At 39.3% G+C, this 21,851-nt stretch overlaps 1 protein-coding gene across 9 annotated transcripts in view; it reads left to right on the top strand.

Annotated features, from left to right (window-relative positions):
• Positions 1-19,897, top strand: part of CACNB2 (calcium voltage-gated channel auxiliary subunit beta 2) — a 269,587-nt gene extending 249,690 nt beyond the window's left edge. For 5 of the 9 annotated variants that reach the window (XM_080382800.1, XM_080382801.1, XM_080382796.1 and 2 more), the window contains 4 exons: positions 10,880-11,031; positions 11,751-11,846; positions 13,203-13,388; positions 18,064-19,897. In XM_080382800.1, coding sequence (XP_080238926.1) covers positions 10,880-11,031; positions 11,751-11,846; positions 13,203-13,388; positions 18,064-18,555 — 926 coding nt within the window. In that variant the 3' untranslated portion in view covers positions 18,556-19,897. The remainder of the gene's footprint in view (positions 1-10,879; positions 11,032-11,750; positions 11,847-13,202; positions 13,389-18,063) is intronic. The other 4 variants (XM_080382793.1, XM_080382797.1, XM_080382799.1 and 1 more) reach the window with 1 other exon arrangement.
• Positions 19,898-21,851: the final 1,954 nt, after the last annotated feature.

Raw genomic sequence — 21,851 nt, 5'->3', positions numbered from 1 at the left:
TCTCTTTACGCCGGGGGGGCCAGAGGGAGAGAATTGCCTCCCTCAGCCTGCTGGTAATGCTTCTTTTGATGCCGTTCCAGAATACGGTTGGCTTTCTGGGCTGCCAGTGCACATTGTTGGGTCATGTTGAGCTTCTCATCCACCAACACCCCCAAGTCCTTCTCCTCAGGGCTTCTCTCAGTCTCTGCCCAGCCTGTATTTGTGCTTGGGATTGCCCCATCCCACATACAGGACCTTGCACTTGGCCTTGTTGAACTTCATGAGGTTCGCTTGGGCCCACCTCTCAAGCCTTGTCAGGGTCCCTGTGGGTGGCATCCCTTCCCTCCAGCATGGTGACTGCACCACACAGCCTGGTGTCAGCAGCAAAGTCAGAGGCTACAGCCAATCCTGCCATCCGTGTTGCCAACAAAGATGTTAAACAGCGTTGGTCTTAATAACAACCCCTGAGGAATGCCATTTACAATGATAATTATTATGCTAATTACTATGGTAATTACTCTGAAGTATCAGACACTACATTCGGAAAATGAACCCCCAAAAAAGTAGTGGTAACTTGTTATTATTTTTTGTGATTCAGTTTTCTATCTGGAAAATACAAATAATTCCAGCTCCTCACCTAAACAGGATGTTTTAAAGTGAAAAATCACTTTATTACATCAGTGAAATGCCACCACAGAAAGTTCCATAAAATTACCAACAAATAATTTATTCATTCTGTTCTGTTTTCAGAGGAAGATTAGAACAATATGCTTTGAATGAGACGTGAAACACGTATTTGACAATGAAGAGAAAGTAAATGGTTCAATAGGTGCTTATCAGTTGACAACATACAGAGTTGCATACTGATTGAGATGGCAGCTCTACAGAAACAACTTTATTATATGTTCCCGAGCATGCTGTCTTACAATACAAACCACGGAATTTGATTTAAGAGAGCTATCGTGGCATTTCCTACTCTATTAGTATTAGCTTTGCAGCCAAATAATATGCTCTCCCAATACAAGTATCAGTCGTAGACAAATCATTGTCAGGACTCAGGTTACATTAGTTCTTCTTTAGTAACTTGCTTGCAGGTCGTCTGAGGAGTCATGGAAAGTGAGTTCTTTCTCTACTTACATTTTCCCTTGTATAAAATAGGAATAATAGGGCCTTTTCTCCAAATCATTGCAAAAAGAAAAAAATAATTCTATCAAACACTAAATTTGCGTGTGTCCCACACACATGCACTATCTACAATAACTTAGTTCTGATCTAGGTATTTAAAAATAGTATTTATTGCAATCAGTTTGATCTTTAATGCAGAACAGGGTTTGGTTTGATTTGGGTTGGTTTGGTCTGGTCTGGTCTGAATGTGTCTCCTGGCTGCATGGCTGTAGGATATGGGGGAGATGAGTTCCCATCTGTCTCTCTCCTCCTTGGACAGTCAGTGGCATGTGGACTGAGACTTGTGTTTATTTCTACATTTGGTATTATACAAAAATGGGTTTTTATTATAGCAAATGCAGCTCCCTAGAACTGCTTTGTTAATCCAAATCCCTCGCTGCTTCCAGGTTCGATGGGAAGCTATTCCTTTGCTTACCCACCTTTGCGTGGTGGTACCTCATGCAGCTGGACAGTCAAGCTACTGATTTGTCCCCCAGTTATGCTCACGTTTGTGAGCAACGGTTGTAACTGCAGCTGAGAAGGCTATTTCTTAGACTTTTGAAAATTTATTGTTGGTTTTAATGTAAATATTATTTTAATCAATGTTCTTTCAATGACTTAATATAGTACAAAGGTAATGTCCTTGATATACTGATACCAAATACTTTTTTCCTGGGAAATAAATGAACCTCTTTTTTGAGAACAGATCTTACCTTATTACCACATACGGGTTTGCAGTATCGTGCCTATTATTCATAATTGTGCATAGCACAGTAAACAGTGGAGTGAGTGCCATTGTTTGGAACTGATTTAATAGATAATCCAGAATTAACTTCAAGGAGGCACAGACAAACAATGTGATAATCGGGAATAGGAATTGCCATGACGAACTGGATTTACAGGATTATAGGGAAGTCTCAATGGACTTAATGTAATGCTATTAATGCTGCAAACACCTATCGACTGAAAGTTCGCTTTTGCAAAGGCATCAGTTAAAAATAGTCTTGGTATTTGACTCATTGGAAACCAATGCCACCACTGAATATTCTAGTGTAAAATTAATGTATCCAATAATTTTACAAAAAGAGTGTCTAGCTTATCAAGATTTAGGAGGACAGTACAGTATTTTTCCTTTCCTATATGAAAGTTTGTTTTATGGATAAAAATAAATGTTTGCTTGTCAATACTGTTTTATGTTTGGTATGTGAAATGAACTAAAAAGAACTAAATTTAAGGAAAGGGCAATTGATTCATTTCTTTAAAAGGCTAGAAGAAATCCATAATTTTGAAAAGTTTTCTCTCCAAGAAGGTACAGTACATGGTTAAATCTCATTCACCTGAAAGTCAGTCCCAATTGGCTTAGTTACATTTCTATACATGCCATGTACACATGCCATTTGCAGAGACTGCTGAACCAGCTTTGTGCTTTTGCTGCATTTCTTCATCAAAAGTACCCAAAACTTTTTCTTGTTTCTGTGTGTTACGCTTGTTATAACGTTACCTCATGCTGTATGCTTTGTGCAAGAACCTGATTGTCTTGGCTTTTTCCATTCTCTGCTTCATTAATGCTCTCCCCTTCCAGATGTTTTGGGTATGTATACAAGCTTGCAAATTACTTTTCCTGCTGTTTTGTGTTCAGTGCTTTATTGTACCTCACAGAACCACTGTGTGTTTCTTGGTGGCTCACTGGTAGACAAAAGCCAATCCTGTACTGTGTTGCTAAGTATTTCTTTCAGAAAATCTTGCTGCTTTTCCTTATTTATTTTCAGTTCTAAAAATAAAGTTGAGATTGACAAGTAAACGCTAAAGATTAGAAATTTACAGTGGAAAACCTAAGGTGTGTGCACCTAATGTGCATATTCTTAACAGAGATGTGTGAATGCTGGTGTAAAATATGTCATCATGTATATGGTAAAATGATTGCAGTTAGATGGTTTGGAATCTGTTTATGTGCTTTCTGTGTGCATATGCAGTAACCTGTCGGGCATTACGTACACCCAGTGGGCAGCTGAGTGCCTACCTTTGGAATGTTGTTTCTAGAAATTGTATAGAGCTCCTATTCGCATCATAATGTTGGTATCCCAGAGTTTTGTCTTCTGAATGAAACATACATGCCTGAAAAAATAGTAGTGAATTATCGGTGCAAATTTCAGCCTTATATTTTTATTTTCTTGATATCTGTGTGAAAAGCCAGTCGAATGCTTGCAGCTATGGTAACAATGCATTTTATGTTTACAGATATATACACTATATATATATATATAAAAATAATGTTATGTATTCACCATGTTTGGTAATTTAATTGCAGTTGTTTTATATGATAAGGTTCAAGTAAATGCTTTCCCAACTATAAATCAAAAATAAACATAAAAGAGTGCTAGCTATACCTCAGAAAAATGCTCCCCTACTTACAGAGACTGTGGAACAGGAGTGCAAAATTGGGATTTAACCAAGATTGTGTTTCCATTCCAGAGTCTTAAGGATCTAATACAGTTCACAGAGAAGACAGAAGGTGTTCAGTGTGTTATGGAAAATCCTGTTTGTCTCTTTATAGTTTTATCGTCAAGATAGCTGGGACAAATGTCCAGAACTCTCACTTGCAGGCATTAAATCCTCAGATATGATAAAGGAATCTGGTACATGTGAAGCTGCCTTGAGCCAAGAACTTCTGGGTTATCCTAAGGATGTGGCTACACATCTTTGTGCACACAGATGGGGAGAGTGGCATAAAAATCCTGAACCCGTTAAAATATATCACTCTCACATGCCTCAAAATGCTCTTTTATGCTGCTGGGCCAGCCTTGATTTTTTTAACATCTAAAGTCAGAGTCTCTCTAATAAGTTCTCCAGGTAGTTCTGCATTAGAAGTTTGGTACTAACTTTCCCAGTATTCTAACTTACAAATAATTTTTGGATACAGTATTGAAATTTCCTGTTTCCAAAGTGTTTCCAAAGGTGGGGAGTGGGGGGTGCAATAATTCTTGTTTTCTGTAAATTAAGAGAGAGTCCTCAGGTACATGTCACTATTTATTCTCATGGTACAGCACTGAAATACGTATGATTGATGATATATTGAAACAAACCGTGTGCTAGAGGCAAAGCAATATAGCAGTGCATTAGAGTAATTTTTAAGGTTACGCATATCTGTATTGTAACTAAGCTGCCTGGATAGGTGAGGGAAATACTTTCCGGAAATCAGCTGTTTGCTCAAGAATATGATTTTCTTCCCTTAAAACTATTCACACCTGTAGGTTGAATTGATCCAGTGTGGGTTTTTTCTCCTAGGCTCACGGAACTGATAAAAAGTTACTGTCTGTGTCCTCATTTTTTCCAAGACTAAGCATTTGTTTAACCACAATGCAAAGAAGTTTGGGTTCATGTCTGTTGTCTACTAACAGAGGTGTGAACTTAAAATTTCAATTGCCATGACAGGGCTATGATCACCTTTATGATGGTTGTCAGTCGGTCCTGCCTGAGTCTTACACACTTTGCATAATAGTTAAACTTTCCCTGGAGAAAGAACTGGAATCCATGTGTTTCACCTCCCACTCTAAGCATCAGGCTACAGAGTCAGTGTCTCTCCCACTCAGTGAATGCGCAAATGTTTTGCAAGTGGCACACCATCAGCAGGGAGGGGTTGAATAGCCAGCAATTGAGTGGTTCCGCATCCTATCAGTGAGAAAATCTGAGCATTTTTATTTCTGTTTGTTCTGAATAAAACAACAGACCTAGGGAGCACTTAGTGTCTATGTATGGACCAGAGCTGTAAAAGCACTGCACTGAGTAATGAGGCATGGTGCAGAAATATCCAAGGTAGTGCCAGCCTGACATGATAATAACAGTTCTGAACTATGCAGAGACACTTGCTTGGTCCCCTGAGCAAAGTAAACATTAGACTGCTTCTTTGCCCAGAGTTACTGTCCCAAGTAGTCGATAACAGAGTGTAGGAGAGCTTAATGATGGGAGCAGCACTATGCTGCATGGCACCTTCTGGAGCGGCTGCGGTTCTGCCTGGAGAAGTTGTCTCAGTGCAGCTGTCCCCTGTGCTGTGCTCATATACTCGTGTTTGTGCTGCAGTCTGCTGATTTCCAGCTTCTCCATTCATAGACCATTAAAATTTATTTTCAGTTTAAACCTGGCATAAGAAGCGTCATTTCATGAATGCTATTGTTTTGCTAGCCCAGTGAAATAGAGGAGGAAGTAGACATTTTCATGTGCTATTTAGTATTTTTAAACACCACTGTCTGTTTTATGTTGTCATATAATTACAGTATTGCATTTCAGGAGATGTTAGTCCCATTATAAATAGATCTTGGTTATGCTGAGGTTTCCAAACATCCCATTGTATCTGTCAGTACCACTTGGATGAGTGTGTGTATTCAAGGCCATCTGAATTCTGTCTAAATAGAGCCTCAGCAGGCAGGAGGAGGAAAACCCTGTTTTCCTGCAGCACCTCACCCCACAGCTCCCCTTCAGCAGAGCCCAGACGGAGCACCAGGCAGAGCAGCAGGCATGCCCCCTTCCTTTCTGCCTTATCCCCCACAGGAGCCCCATCTGTTAGGCATGAGTAACACATGCAGCCACTTTCCCTGGAAAATACTGTTATCCTCCCACTCCCACCCTCCCCTTTTTATGTAACAAGCTAGTGGCTAAGGATTTGGTTGAGACCGTGGAGATGTAAGTATATTCACAAAACTACATTTATGTTAGAAATTTGATTGAAACACCTGTAAGCCAGGTGTTGAGTAAGGCGTCTTCTGGCCGGTTGCTTAAGGACTAAGCTTGGAGCATGTATTACTTCTTACTTGCTCATATTCCCCTCCAAGCCCTTTTCCTTCTTAGCTGGGTACGCTGGAGGAGAGGCACACAGGCTTCTGCTGTCCGGCATTGCCACCAGTGTGGGGTGAAACCACAGGGCTGAACTTCCCTGGCTGGGGAAGGGATGGAGTGTGCAGTCCACCATCTAGCATGACCCTGCTGCTAGCTCCTTACCTACCCAGAGCAACCTTGGTGCTTGAGGGAAGGAAAGGGGAAGGTGAGAAGGAGGCCAAGCACTTACATAGGTGTGGCATTTCGTATTGGCTTGCTCCAGACTGCTCACACACCATGTAGCTTTCTGGATCACCCGTGATAGCATCTTTGTCTCTCCACTTTGTATACAGCGAGCGCAGGCATCTGATGTAGTCTGGGATAGCCTGGCCAAGTACCTGCATTCCGGTTAGTGCAGTACCCCATGTAGACACTTGGGTGATTTTGCCGACAATATGAGCATGTGTATGCGCAAATATGCTCACAAGTGAAAATTTAAAATCTGAATTCTGTCGGTCAGGTTCATGATTTACTTCTTAATCAAGAGGTGTGTGAGCACAACTCAGTAGTCATCACTTCTTTTTTGTTTTCCTTTTTTCGTTTTCTTGGATTTCAGACAGGACTTTTATCCATTTCTTAGCTGTTTTTTGGTGCAGTACTTTCTATGTGCTTTAAAGGCACTGGGGATGTATAGCGCACCTGTTTCCTTTGCCTTTGTTTTGGGATTCCTGATGCTGCTTTAAACTTCTCGTTTCTTTAGTTATGTTCATGGAATTCAGTGATTAGTTATCTTTAAGTAAGTGTGCTTATTTAAAAGAATTAGCATAAGAAAGATCACGGTTACTGATTTCTGTTCTCCTTATTTTATAAAATTATTTGAAAGCCGTTTGTACAGAGTGTTGCTAAGCATTTTTCTATGGCATGCATTGACATAGATGTGTTCTTTTTGTGCTATATGTCTGTAATATCAGGAGCTTTGTTTAGAAAAAATAGAATGCTTTGTCACTGTGGCCGTTGCAGTCCAGGTAATAACAAGAAACAAGTCTGCTTCTATGAACAAATCAGTGCCACCAATGCCATGGACAAGTAGACAAGGTCAAATTGAATAGAATATTAATGTTATACTGTATTAAGTTGGCAGTACGTGAACTTCACTGTTCCTGCTGAAGATCAAAACCTCTTTGCTGCATATAAGTAATATTTTGTCGTTCTAATTTGGCCTTTGCAAGCCAGAGGCATGGCCATTTTGCATTGCATCACAAAACTGCTGTCTCATCAGGGTCTGTCTAGAACATAGTGCTGATGGAGCCATGGCTCTGTCAAGCTGGGTGTCCCAGTGACTCCTGGCTGCTGTGGATGCTTTCTGCCCAGATTTGAAGGAGGGTTGTGTTTCTCCAGCTGTGTACAGTAGAGAATGTTCTTTTAACATGGCACTGTGTAAGTAAGCCTAAATTCCACCACAGCTCATCTTGTTAGTAGCTAATTGACATACATGCAATGCAGTATTGCTGTGTCTTTGCCTTTACTTTAGGTGAGATTGTTGTAATGAACTGTTGAAGACTGTAGCTTGAAATGAATTTGTAAGGTCCAACAGGTGTAGAGAATATTTGCTTGCCCCGGTAATAGGATAAGCCATTTACTTGTGCTCTCATTGTACTGAATTTTTACTTATTTCAGGGTACAGTAGGGGTATTTGGAATTAATACATGGGAGTAAGTTTAAATGAGCAATATTTGAAGTTGGCTGTGTACTTCTTGTCTCTTAGAGTTGACCCCCGATTGTATGGAATAGACAGTTGAGTGCTCCTGTCATTTAAAATGTTCCCTTTCTGATTACTAAGGAGGCCATATGAAATAGATTATAAGGGTCACTTTAAAAGTTGATAGCTTGCTTCTGGTTTTTAGTGTTGTAGCTGGGCTGCCAGCATTTCATGATGATTGTCACAGTAGATCTAATTACATGTATGCCTCTCATTATGATTAGCAAATATAATTTATTGAAGTTAATTGTTACAGCCTCACTGTTACGTCTCTACAGTACATCAGAAGGGATATTATTATAAATAGATTATATTCATGGAGGTGGGAAGATTGCTAATCTATTACTGTGCTGCTTTGAAGATACCACACTGTCATTGTTCTCAGCTCCCTTTTTTAACTTACAGTGACATTTGTGTTACTATCCTCACATGGTATTTTGGGTTCTTTGCTTATTTTGGTCAAAAGTCTTGAGAGAAAATTTGTGCTGAGTGTCTTGTTGGAAAAGAATCTTTACGGGTATAGAATGTGTTATTTGAGAGATGTCGCTAAAGAAAGATGAAAACCAGAGCTGCAGCAGTAGATAAAGCCTTTGTCAGCCAAAAAGAGAAGCTGCTATTATTTAAGTAATTGCAACAACTTTTTGTGTAGTGAAAAGTTAGAATGCAAGGAGGATTCCAAGCAAAATACAGGGTTTTCCAGAAGCTGAAGAAGTACACTAAGGGACAGGAGATCAGGACCTCTTTGGCAATCTGCGTGCATTTTGTCCATCTGTTTTGTCTGGAAGGGTAGAGGCACAACACATTACTTCATCAATCATGCAGTGTAGTTCCTTGAACTTTTCTCCTTTACCCAAGTTAAGAAAAATAAATACTGAAATACTTTTGAAATGATGGAAATTTTATCTGTGTTCAGATTCAGGTGGAAACTATTGGTTCATAGGACCATAGTTACCTGCAATTATTGCCCTGGGTGCGTTTCACAGTAGAAGATACCCTCAGGCACTGCCCTGGCAGAGGGTTGTTTCAAAAAGTGTAGCAGGAAATGTAGTTCACAGATCTGTATTCTTTACTGGCAGAAGAGTGCTTCCAGCAGTGCAGCAAATACTGCTTCCCCAGACAAAATTACGATATGCTGGTAAAAAGGCAGATTTTGCTGGCTATAAATTGTCCTAAACAAGGGGGTTTAGCAGTCTGGAATGGTCTTAAAATGATACATTAACTGATACTGTTACACTGTTACACTGACTGAAGTGTGGAGCCTGGCTTGAAATTGCAGGAAAGCAGTCCAAACTCATCAGAACAGTATGACAAATTATCTCTGATATGTTTATTCTTAGTCATCATTTGGACTTAAATTAGGCATAGACTACTGACTATCTTCTACTAAATCACTGAGACAATGGTAATCAGTCATTCCAGTAATATATCTATGCAACAAATTTGCAGATAACGTAATCGCGAATGTGCCAGGAAACATCAGAGGTTTTGTCTTCAAAACTGTGGTCCTCATTCAGACAGCAGCTGGGCCACAGCGCTTTTATCGACAAGCAGGAAGGCACACGCCAGTGCTTTCCATACCAGCACGCCATGCACATCTCGCCGTGTTCTCTGCTCTAAAACACCGATCGGCATGTACTCAGCCAAATTTTGAGCTGAGTGGAGGTGATGTTTAACAGACCCAAAACAGTGTCAGCCTTCTCCAATAGAGAACATACTATATAGATTTTCTGATAGCCATTTAAGATGTTACTTCATTTATAAAATGATCATAGTAGTCACCTATTGATTTGGAACCAAAAGACTTTGAGCTAAATGGAGACTAGCTCCAAAGAGATGCTTTGCTTTCTCTTGAAATTTTGCAATCTTATGATGGTACCAAATTTATTGAGTTGCTATTCTAAGGTAACAAAAATCAATCACTTCACACCCCTTGAAAGAGACCATTCACCATAGAAACCTCCCTCTAGCCAGATCAGATAGGCTGTGTTTTGAAGGAAGAGTAGTGTTTGTGCCACTGTAACAGGTAAAATGCTCGTAGTGTAATGTCAAGAAACTCTATAATAAATAAGTTTTTGGTACCTCTTGTTGGCATTTAAGTTTCTGTTGGTTGTCTTCTAATGCTTACTTTGAATGGGATATATAATCTAATCTGGTTTTGGTTCATGGACCGTGCACAACCTTTAAAGGGAAACCTATATAATTACTTCTGCAATTTCTCTGTGAAGTCAGCCTGTATCAAGATTTGAGCAGGAAAATGTGACTCCAGTTCAAGAATGATTTTGCTATTGTAAGATTTAATTTTGGTTCATTTAGGAATGAAGATGGTTTCTACATCACTTGTGAAAGTGGACACAGGCCATCCGTCTTGGAGATGTTTGCCCTGGAAACTACTATGGCCAGTCAGACAGGGTGCTGAGGAGCTGGGAGCATGAGTTACCAGAAGACAAGATGATTTTTTTCAGGAAAATCACCTTTCCAGAACTCATAGGGTTGGGAGGAGGATACCATAGCATTATTTGGATTATTGAGTTACGGTTTTGCAAAAAGTGTTTTACACATAGCAATCAAACTTTTTAATATGGTACCATACTGAGGCCAGTATATGAAGGAAACTGTTTTCCACAGCTTTGATAAGTTGACATAAGTGGGAAACCAGCAGTTTCTGCTAATACAGACACTTCAGTACATCGTAATGCCTATCTTGGGCAGTCCAGTGTGAGAAAATTGATTACTACATAAGATTAAAGTCTGAGATGAAATTATTTACATGTAGGAAATTAATGGCGTAGTAAAAGATTACCATGTGATTTCGCAGGCATTCTTACCTCTTTTTTTTCTTACATTTATGGACTGAGGTCTTGTAAGAATGTATCAGCAGTATCTCTCCAGGCTGGAATTGCAAGAAGTGGTGGAGGTAAGAGAGGCAGGCAGTGCTGCCCTCAAGGGCAAAAAAACAGGGGCAAAACACTTGTTAACATTGCGTTCGTTTCCCTAGGTGCCAGGGACCTGCACTGCTAACAGCTCCTTCCAGCCTGAGGAGCAGCAACACACCAGTCTGCCACATTTTTGTATTCCTTAATACTAACTGCCTTTTAATATTTTCATAACTTTTAATATTTTAATAATTTTTAATGTTTTCATAACTCTTAAATTTCTGCTTACCTCCAGCTGAAGTTCAAAGTGAAATTGAACGGATTTTTGAATTGGCAAGGACACTGCAGTTGGTGGTGCTGGATGCTGATACCATTAACCACCCAGCTCAACTAAGCAAAACCTCTCTGGCTCCCATCATAGTATATGTAAAGATCTCTTCTCCTAAGGTAAGTATTTTACTGATCGTGCTGTTTCAGTCTTCCTTCCCCCCACCTCCTTTTCTTGATCTCAAATGCAAATAATCATGTCCTCATTAAAGTTCAGAGCTATATATTGTTATTGCTTCCCTTTGAATGGTGAAATATTATTAGTCAAACAAGTATCTTAGCCCCAATGTTACCAGAACCCATTTGGGGAAAGATGCTGTATCTCCAGTGTTTTTTTTAAATTGAGATTGCGCTTCTAGTGTCAATCATTTAAGTTACGCTAACAGTTTGTTAAATCAAAATAATACAGAAATGAAGGAAAGATTTTCACACAATGAATATCAAACTGACTGATTAACATCTCCTGATAATGTACTCTTTCATTCTGTGAAAACACCTGCACAGACCTCATGAGGAGGCATTTGAAAGAGAAGAACGAATTTATGGGAAGAGGACTCAGGGGAGCAATTAAAGAATTTCAGCTTAGAAACAAACAAAACTGAAAGCAGCAGAGGGAAATAGGAGGAGACCTTTTTAGTGCTCATGACAGGAAAGGAGATGTCAGGAAGTAAATGAAAAGTAGCTTGTTCTGGATGTAAACAGCATGGGAAATGCTCCTGAAGCCATCAAATGAAGAATTTGATCTGCCCAAGTGGACAGATAAAATGTAAACATTTGAAGTAGTTATATATGTACATTAAGTCAGAATCTTCTCACTTCTGTTAATGTCTTTTTCACAGGTTTTACAGAGGCTAATAAAATCTCGAGGGAAATCTCAGGCCAAACACCTTAATGTTCAGATGGTGGCAGCTGATAAACTGGCACAGTGTCCTCCGGTGAGTTACTGTTAATTGATGTCTCATGTTTGAAAGGTGCCTTTCTTTTCAAGCACAATTATGCAATTTCTGGGAATGTTTGCCCTCTTCTGGCCATATTTCACTATTGCTTTTTTGCAGAATGCTTCCCTAGGCCTCTGGGCTCTGCACAAGGGCGCAGGGAAAAAACATTCCTGGTCACAAGCAGTTACTACGATCCATTCTGATACATTCACTACTTGAACAAACTGAGCATTTGTTTTACTTGATAATTTTTGGGGGGTTGTTGGTCTAAAAATGAACCCTCTTAGTGACTGTGCTTTAACTCTGGCAGTTTAGGGCAAGGCCAGTGGTTTGGGTAGCTCCCCGGGGGCATATGCCACCACATCACGGCTGGCATTCTTGGTCATGGTTTTGGCGAAAAGCTGCAAGGTACTGTGTAGCTGAGAGCTCTGCAGTTCTTCTGCTGATGTGCACTGAATCAAATTCAGTTTCCACCTATAAAGTGGAAATTATGAGACTCCAGCTGTGTTTTGCACATGGGAAGGGTTATATATATAACCAGCATACTGAGCTATCAAGACTATGGATAAGAGAGCAGAAGGAGAAGGTTCAGTTCAGTTGGATTTGGGAATTTGCCATAGTGAGGGAAGTGTTTTCATCATGTAAGTTCAAGCATCTAAAGTTAAGAGACTAGTCTCCTCAAGTCCCCAGAAAGTCAATGAGGAATGCTAGAGACCTGAGCAGGCGCTCAAAGCTGCCTTCAGGAGAACTTGTGTCTCCCTGACTGGGAAGGGATTGGAAGAAATACGCCTCCTAACTTCAGATGCCTAAAATTGGACCATATGACTAATCTCTAACCTACTATTTGTATGACACTTGGAAACTGGATGATCTGTATTACGTGTGTTTCTTACTGTTGTTAGTTATTGGTCTTAGTCTCTATTCTTATTCTTACTGAATAAGAACTATTAGTCTTGGCTTTCTATTAGTTATTCTAGATATGGGGAGTGAATCCCTTTTCTTGCCATTCCATTTTGTTCCAACAGCTAAAAATGTCAGTGTTTAACCTTTCTTTCTGGATACTTGAATTTTAAGATCTGTTTAAGCTGCTTCTTCCTATCTTGGTTGACTGTTTGTGCATTACTAAGTGGAAGCCACGAGGAGTTGCTTTAGCAAGTGTAACATTAATGTTAGCTACGATTGCTGTTTTTTCTATCAATTGCATTAAAACACCAACCAAAAAGGGTGAAATATCTTAACACAAGTACTAGAAATGTGGTTCGTTTTTGATGAATGGAAAGTGTAGTCATCAATGTCTCTAGCTCATCTCCCTTTAGCTGGTGATTATTCTTACTAAAACCTTTCCTTTATCAGGAAATGTTCGATGTAATTCTTGATGAGAACCAGCTTGAAGATGCTTGTGAGCACCTTGCTGACTATCTGGAAGCCTACTGGAAGGCCACGCATCCACCTAGCAGCAACCCTCCTAACCAGCTTCTCACTCGCACACTTGCAACAGCCACTCTTCCTATTAGCCCAGGTCCAAATATTAATTTACAGGTACAGTTGTTATGCCATCTCTTTTTTTTTTTTTTTTTTTTTCCTATCAACTTCTTCCTCTTCCAAAGCACGTTCACAGTCTGATACTAGAATATGTTCAGTATGTCTTACTGTTGTTGGTAGTTTAAGAGCTTTTTCAGTAGAAGTTCACTCATTTTCAGTATAGAAGGCAAATACAGGCCCATTATTGTTATTTCTGTTGTATTCGTGGTAGCATGTGTTTGCGCATTGACTAGGAGGCTACTTTTGTTTCCAAGGACTAAGCCAGCCTGACTGAAAACATATGGTGATGTGAAGCGGAATGCTTAAGGTTTTATTGTGCCTAGGACACCACTGTGCCAGTAATATGTGTACCAGCCACAAGCATTTTTATAGTTCGCCATATGTAATCCAATCAGAGGAGTAGAACTGGGCTAATACTATGCACGTTACAGCCTCTGGTAACTCTCTGACTGATGGGCACACTATTGCTAATAGGCAAATCTCGGGCCCAGAGGCCCTGCATGACAAATTGGATTATGTACAGAGCAGATCCACAAATGTTGGAGGGAATCTGTTCTCATCTTCCCAAAGACTATAGAGTTGTAGCAGTTGAGAATGGCTGACTATTCGTGAAGTCTCAAGGTCAAAGTGGCCATTTCAGCGTTTCCTTTGATCTTCTATTCAGTGGCTGTTGCTGTGAAAAGTACATACTTCCTTCAAGTCAAACTCTTACATAAACCCTGAGTCCCGCGGCACGTTGTGCAGAAAGACCTTGAGAGGCAGTATGTTCTGAACAGCAAGGGTACTGTCTAGCGAGCTGGGAAAAACAGGCTTTCTTCCCACCTCCACACTGACCTGCCTGTTGACTTTGGGCATATTCTCTCCCCTCTTTTCTCCTGCAGCTTTTGGTTTGTGTAAGTGTATGTAAGGTTTTCCTCATAAGGAGATCCTGTCCTTTGTATATGTATTGCATGGCATGAAATGCAATCTTGAAAGATGTTATTTCATTATAAATAGTGAGTGACACCTCGAGGCTGAGAAGATCACAGTGGGGGTTAAAATACATCTGTCCCAGCTCAAATAATGGCTTACTACATCTTAATTTCCACCTAAGTTCCATATATGCCCAGAAGTTCAAATTCATAACTTTGGCTAAGAAAAGCGCCTTCAAAGAAAAAAACATACCTGCACCCAAATTAAAATGGCGAAAATTTGCTCTTTGTTTTTGTGATCTCGCAAAACAATTTCATATGTCAAAGACTTCCTGTTAGATGACCACAGACTTGACAGATTTGGGCTTTAACAAGAAAAATTGCTTCAGCCACCTTGCAGGGTGTCTCCTTCTCTTGCTTTCAAAAGCAGTTGCAAGAAAAGAGACTGTAAGCTATAGCTCATTTCTGCCTTTTTTTCTGTCCTCAGAGCTGAAACACCCTGAAAAAATTGTGAACTGGAAGAATTTCTGAGTATGAAATTCAGTATTGTTGTGTGCAGACTTGCTAGATAAACTTCCTTTGCTTTGTAGATGTACTTATTATTTTGCTTAATGATTTTTTATGCCTTTTGGGTGTGGATTTATAGTTCACTTACTCATTTTATTAACCACATTCTCTGGAGGAATTATACAGAGTTCTAATAACACTTTTGTGAATGCTGTGCTATCTCCATGCAAATTAACAGATTCTTATTTTAAGGACTAAAAATGAGAATGTGTTTGCAGTTTCACATCTTGTTTGTAGGTCTACTAATACAAAAGTGTGAAACAACAGGGGTCCCTTATAAAGCGTAGAACTTTTACATTCCTTTTGTTTCATTTTCCTATGATAATTTTCAGCTGACATCTCAAACCTGAACCTGTCATGGTCTTGGCATGGAGTGGGGCTTCTTTCTAATCACAGCGGCTGAACCCATTCTCTCAATAGCGTTAAGACCCTCTGTTTGGAGAATTTAAATTCTATGTCTTTGCTGGTTTTTGTGGACTGCTCTGCAGAGAAAAAACATGCCACCAGCCACTTGGCCTGGAGGAGCAACATCTGCACTGCAAAGCATTTGAGTCATCCTCCCCTGGGTCCAATGCAGCACCCCTTTGCCATGAGACGTAATTGGGTTTTGTGGTTTTTCAGTACCAGGTGTACATTGTAACGAGAGATCTGTGTTGCCAGCTGTGCCAGAGTGGTGTTACGGCATGATGCTGACTGTGTGTATTGCATGGCACGAGGTGCTTGAAGGTGTGAGTCCTCCTGGGACTGTTTGAAATTAAGCAGGTGAACACCATACACCTCCTGTCTATCTGATGGAGAGCTTTGGAGCAAGCTGTCCCAACAACTGTTTTCAGGTTTTCTCTTGTAGGGAAATAGATAATTCCAAAAAGAAGACTGGAGCAACCTCACACAGCTATGGTGCAGGCAATTAGGGACTACTGAATGGGAATAGGAGCGAATCAAATGGATTCAGTGGACACAGACCTCTCTCCTCTTTCAGCATTGCTTAAACTTCTTTACAAGAGCCCTTACTTCTTTGAAATTGCAAGCTGAATAATGAAATGGTTTTATTTCAAACTTCCTCCATTTTAGGCAAAAAAACTTTAGGAGATTGGGCCATAAAATTCCTGCGCTGTGGAATGTAATCAAATCAGAGCCCTGATTTGGTTATGAATCACAAAGCCGGACTCTAATCCAGATTCAAACATTATCTGTTCATTGTCCCTCTAATACTTAGGCAAAATTACTGTTGATTAATTTGCCCATAAATCCCAATAGCCCTAACACTGTTCTGAAATTACAGGTATTGGTTCTAAATTTATTCACTGTGCTTTTCTGCACATGGTCGTCGTAGCAGAGACGATTCATCTGAGTTTGTAAAAGCAGCATTCTGTGCAAAGCAGGTTCAGATGTTGCATTTGTTCTCAAACCACAGCAATGATGGATTTTATTAGTCACTATTACATATAGGTACACAGATATTTGGCATTTGACCGTATGAGAGTTAAAGGGTTTTACATGTGTACCCAGTTTATGTGCTTTAAAAGCAGTCATGGTTGTGAACTAATACAAATGTGTTTACACATCCAAAGTAGGCCTTGCTTTAGACTCTTACTCGATTTCATTTATAATTCACATCTGCTGAGGCATTTCTGTTCACCTTGAACACATCTCTTCATGTTTACAATTACTGCATTCCTTTTCTGGCAAATCAGAATCATCTTGAGAACCATAAACACAAGAACAAGAAAGAAATTTAACCGCTGTTTCTGTTGCCTTGTTCTCATCTGTACCATTTGTTTCAAATTAGGAACACATGGAGCAACCCAGATAGGCACTCAGAGGTTTACAGAACAAAATGTCTTGGAAAATGGAAGATTTGTCAAATTTATCAAATTGGTGATTTGAAAAATGTTGCTTTTTGTAAGTTTCTGATAGTACAGATTTCTTCATATCCAATTTCTTTTCATTTTACTTTTTGGGTTGCTAGGAAACCTGCCTGCCAGGATTTATGGCTGAAGGACAACATTTCCTCCTTCCCTAGCTCTTTTCAACAAAATAGAAAGAGATAAGTCCACAAGCTGCCCTGGAGGCAGTTCTTTATTTTTAGACAGCTCTGAACCATAGGAGGCAAACTTCAGACTACCTTTGGCAAATTTAGTAGTCTCACAAACAAATGCCTGTAAAAGTCTGTTAAAACCTACTTTAATTGTGTGCCAGTAGAGTTGATTTTGGCTTGATGTTCTTCACCTCGTACAAGAAGGATAATTCAGTTTCACTATAAACTATTTCTTAAAATGGTACAGTTAAGCTTGAAAAGTCTTTGGCTGTGGTTTGGGAATAAAAGCAGGTTAATATAATGAAACCCCCTTATGAGTTAAATAATGCCACTTGTTCGTTTTGCAGTGATTTCAAAGCATTATGCTGGTGAAGGGTAGGTTTGTTATTACCTGGTCATTTTTTTTTCAGTCTTAATAGTAGTGGTGTGTTAGGAAATTCTGTGGATGATAATATTGCTCTCCTCCTGCTGTTCTCAGCAATGGTCTGTGTTCTTGAGCTTGTAAAATTAGGAGGTCAAAGTTTAGTTTTTCATTACCATGAAGAAATGGAATTATTGCTGAGAAAAACAGAAGGTCAGTGATACTATTAGTATCATAATACAAACTTTATTTAAACTAGATTCAATTGCCTTTTTTTTTTTTTTCTTAAAAAAAAAAAAAAAAAAGGCAGCTACTCTAAAAAGGCCAAGTATTTGTACTTTGGTTCTGGTCTGGAATCCCCCTCCTCAGCCCTCTAAAATCACTTACCCATAGTAGCTGTTCCCAGGCAGGCATCTCAACTGATAACCTGCCCTTTCCTGGCATCATATGTCCTCTTTTTTTGTCCTGCTTTTGCACGCTCTCTTTTTGTCTGGAGCGTGGTAGGCAATTATTGCTAACTGTCATAGTCAGAGACATCACAGAAGATGAGAAAGTGTCACAGAATAACCCAAGTGCCACCCTCTGTTCTGATCAGAGTGAAAGGAATTGTTTGTATTATAATACTGAATTTTCAGTCAAAGTTTAATTCTGATGTTTTTTCTAGTTTAGATTCAAAGTGGATTGTTGTGTACTTAAATTTTACTGGTTTCATGATACTTTCTAGTTGAATTTGATATTGGGGAAAGTTTTTAAATGTGTACTTCATGTACGTGAACTCACTGCTGGTTGTGATAGCAGGGATCTCAAGGAGACCAGAGGAATGACCATTCAGTCCCTGAACGCAGCAGTTCACAAATTGAAGAGGAAGCACGGGTTGAACCCGTCAAGAAATCCCAGCATCGCTCTTCCTCAAGCCAGCACCACAACCATCGCAGTGGTGTTAGAGGCCTTTCTAGGCAAGAAACGTTTGACTCAGAAACACAAGACAGCAGAGATTCAGCTTACGTAGAGCCAAAGGAGGACTACTCGCATGAGCACGGTGACCACTATGATTCTCACAGGGATCACAATCATAGAGACGAGTCCCATGGGAGCAGTGATCACAGACATAGAGAATCAAGGCATCGTTCAAAGGAGAGGGACCGCGAGCAGGACCACAATGAATGCAACAAACAGCGTAGTCGTCATAAATCAAGGGACCAATATTGTGACAAGGATGGGGAAGTGATATCAAAAAAACGTAACGACACAGGAGAATGGAACAGGGATGTTTACATCCGTCAGTAACTTTTGCCTCTGGCAGTCTTGTGTTTCTTTGAAGTCTTGTAACAATGCCCCTTGAAAATATCTTTGGGTTCTTCATTGCAGAACATATGGTATCCTTCTGTACGCTGGTTTGTATTGCTGTTGCTCGCATAGCAATAGCATGAAATAGAATATTCATATACTTATTTTTTTGGATAGTGCTATATGAATTAGTGTAGTACAACCGCAGAGTTCCTGATGTTGTACTATGCCATTTTTCAAGCTGTTTTTTGGTAGCTGCCACTTGAACAATATCTGTTGCCATCAAGGTGTTGTGTTTTTTAAAAAAAGGTACATTTGATGTTTAATAACTTCCCGTGTATTCAGCAAGCCAGAATCAGCACATAAAAGAATCTAAAACTTTTTGTCTGCTCTGATTTTTAATTTGTATGCACTTGATTCGCATATTGGTTTAAAAGCCACTATCTGTTGCTTGTACCTCTGGTGGTCTCCATTTGAAGACAGAATTCAGTCTTGCCTTACACACAGGGGATCATAACGTCAAAATCTATTTTCTATGTACTGGTACTGTGTACTGTATATACAGTTTATAAATGTTATTTCTGCAGACACCTTCTTACTATCTAAGTTTGATCACACTGTTTTAGAGTCCTAATGCCAAGTTAGCAGATTTGCTTTTGAATTACTGGCAACTGGAACTAGCCTCGTGTAGGAAATCTGTAACAGTGTTCAATCTAAATACTTTTTCTTCTGTAGCAGAAAGCTTATACTTACTGTAAATACGAATGAGTGCTTGAGATAAAGGGTCTAACTCTTATACCCTATGCTGTCCTTGCAAATCCAATTTTGTGTTTTAAATTTATGGTAAAGGTAACAAACTTGCCACTATAAATTATTCTTCTCTGTACAGGTCACAAAATTGCAATGGACACAGCTTAATTTTTGTTCTGTTAGAATAACAGAGCACACATGACAGAGGCGTGTATGTGAGCGGGTGGGTGGTGGATGGGCGTAAGTGTGCGTGTGCACGTTAGGCAGCAAAGTGTGAGAATCTACTGAAAAAAACAAAGGTTAGTCAAAAGCCCAACAAGTCTGTTTCTTCATTCTGTCTGTTCATTTAAAAATCCAAATTGCAGTCAGGGAATACGAGGGAGTTCAGTGACCCAGGTAATTGAGAAAGTGTAAATCTGCTGGCTCTTTGTGGAGACTTCAGGAGAGTGGAAACAGGCAAATGTTACTGGGAGTGTTTCACTGGAAATGTAAAATCTTTGTGTTTTAGAGTATTTGTTTTAGTAAGAAAAGTTTACACAGCTTGTGGAGAGTTATTTTGTTGGAAAATAAATTTTTGTAGCTTCTCCACTTTTTATACACTTGCCAATTCCTCTGCATTCCCACTTTGCAGCCAGCTAAATGCTTTTCCTTCGCCTAAACTTGTGCTGCTGGTGAGAGCTTAGAAAAATGTGACAAAGTACTCTTAGGAGCTTGCTAGAGAAAATGCATTGAAGTCAAAGGGAGTAAATGTAGCTTGTTTTGCATTGAACACCTGTTGCACTGGTAAGTTGGGAGAAATTCACTATTATAACTACAGGTTCCATACCCTTGCCTAGTGTAAAAGCTGTTCTGCATCACATGTAGTCTTTGTAATAATTGTCTGAATGAAATACTTTTTGTATTTCACTGTAAATAGCACATTATATAAAACTGTAGTGCGTTAATAATTAAGTTAGCTGGAAGTTTGTTTTAATTTATTATTTTAATTCTGGGAATATCAGCATTGCCTGATTTTGAATATCATTTTAGTGAAATGGATAAGATACACGGCAGGTGCATGTTTTCTCCAATCTCCTATCCAGCTTCCAGGTAATTCAGTTTAACTCCCATAAATGTACTCTGTCCTCCCTCTCCCTCTTCCACCCCTCTTCTGATGCTTTATATGCACCTTTTACAACAATGTAGGAGTGAAGTTCTGCTGTCAGGTATCTGGCCATTCCTCCCAGTGCTGCTAACTGTTGTGGTTAATCAAGGGTAGTATTTGGCTCAAAGCATGAACTGTGGGGAACACAAGGAAAAGGTTATTTTTCTAGAAATAAAGTTGTCACCATTTTTCTAAGCATCCGTAAATGACTGTGTAGACAAAGGAAGCATAGGTAAGTATTACTAAATGGATATATGAGACTATATAAACAGTAGCTTTTGACACAAGAGGTTTTTCAGGGTATCAGTGGAAAGTGACATTGAAAGACTTTGTTGTTTGAATCGTATCAGATCACATGTAAATGGGAACAGAAGTTACATTGTCTTGCTCTGTGTAACTGGGCTTTAGCTGTTTTACCAGCTTCAGTAAATGCTGTTGCTCCCTACAACTGTTATACAACAGCCTTGTCCTCCAAGTGATCTATGGATTCCACTTCAATACCTTGAGTAGTTTTATTATTCTTTTCTTTTTTTCTTTTCTTAACTTTCGCTCCAGAGAGTGTTTATTTTCCACATATCTTATTTTTAAAAAATGTTTGGCAGAATTTCAAAGCACTAAGTAGCGTATGAAAACCATGGCATAGGTAGCCGTGTATAGACAAATAAATGAGAAAATAAGGAGCATAGTCTAAGCCCTAGTATTTAAGTATGGCCTATATATTGACTTACGGAATATAAGGATCTTATCACAAAAAAAGGCATGTCCTAATCCAACTAATGAGAGAATCACATTTTGTATAGTGCTGCTAATTATGTACAGACGACATACTAACACCTGCATTGCTGAGGCAGACTCACTCAGTTATTAGCCTTGCTAAGATACTTTTCCTTCAGTTAAGAGCAACAAATGATATGTAATGTGAGCTTGTACTACACATATTGCACAATACCACCTGCCTGCTGAGCACTACTTTGAAAAGCACTTTAACAATAAGAAGCTTTAAAAATACTCCAGCTGGAGGACATATCAAAGGTTATTGTGATGAAATGCCTTTGCAGAGTTTTGCCAATAGACAGTTTCTTATTACTGTTTGCATTAGGATGCTAAGGAGTTCGTATTTCTGTGTCTGGTTTCAGTAGCTTTGAACCTGAAGAATGGTAGAGGTCCCAGTGAGCTCCTGTCTTCTCATGTATGTGTGGTACAAAACAACCTGCAAAATTTCTATTCAAATGAGCTACAAAGATAATAAAACCAGTGAGACAGATGAAAGGGAGGAGGTTAAAATAGTTAAATGATACATGGGTTTTGTCAGCTCTTGCTCTGTATGTTTTCTAAAAACTTTCAGTATATGGAAGGAATGGGATGCATTTGAACAGTTATGTATATATGTTAGATGTTAACC

The sequence above is a fragment of the Falco punctatus genome, assembly GCF_963210335.1.
Source record: "Falco punctatus genome assembly, chromosome: 4".
Classification (NCBI taxonomy): domain Eukaryota; kingdom Metazoa; phylum Chordata; class Aves; order Falconiformes; family Falconidae; genus Falco; species Falco punctatus.
This window is presented reverse-complemented; position numbering and strand designations above follow the sequence as displayed.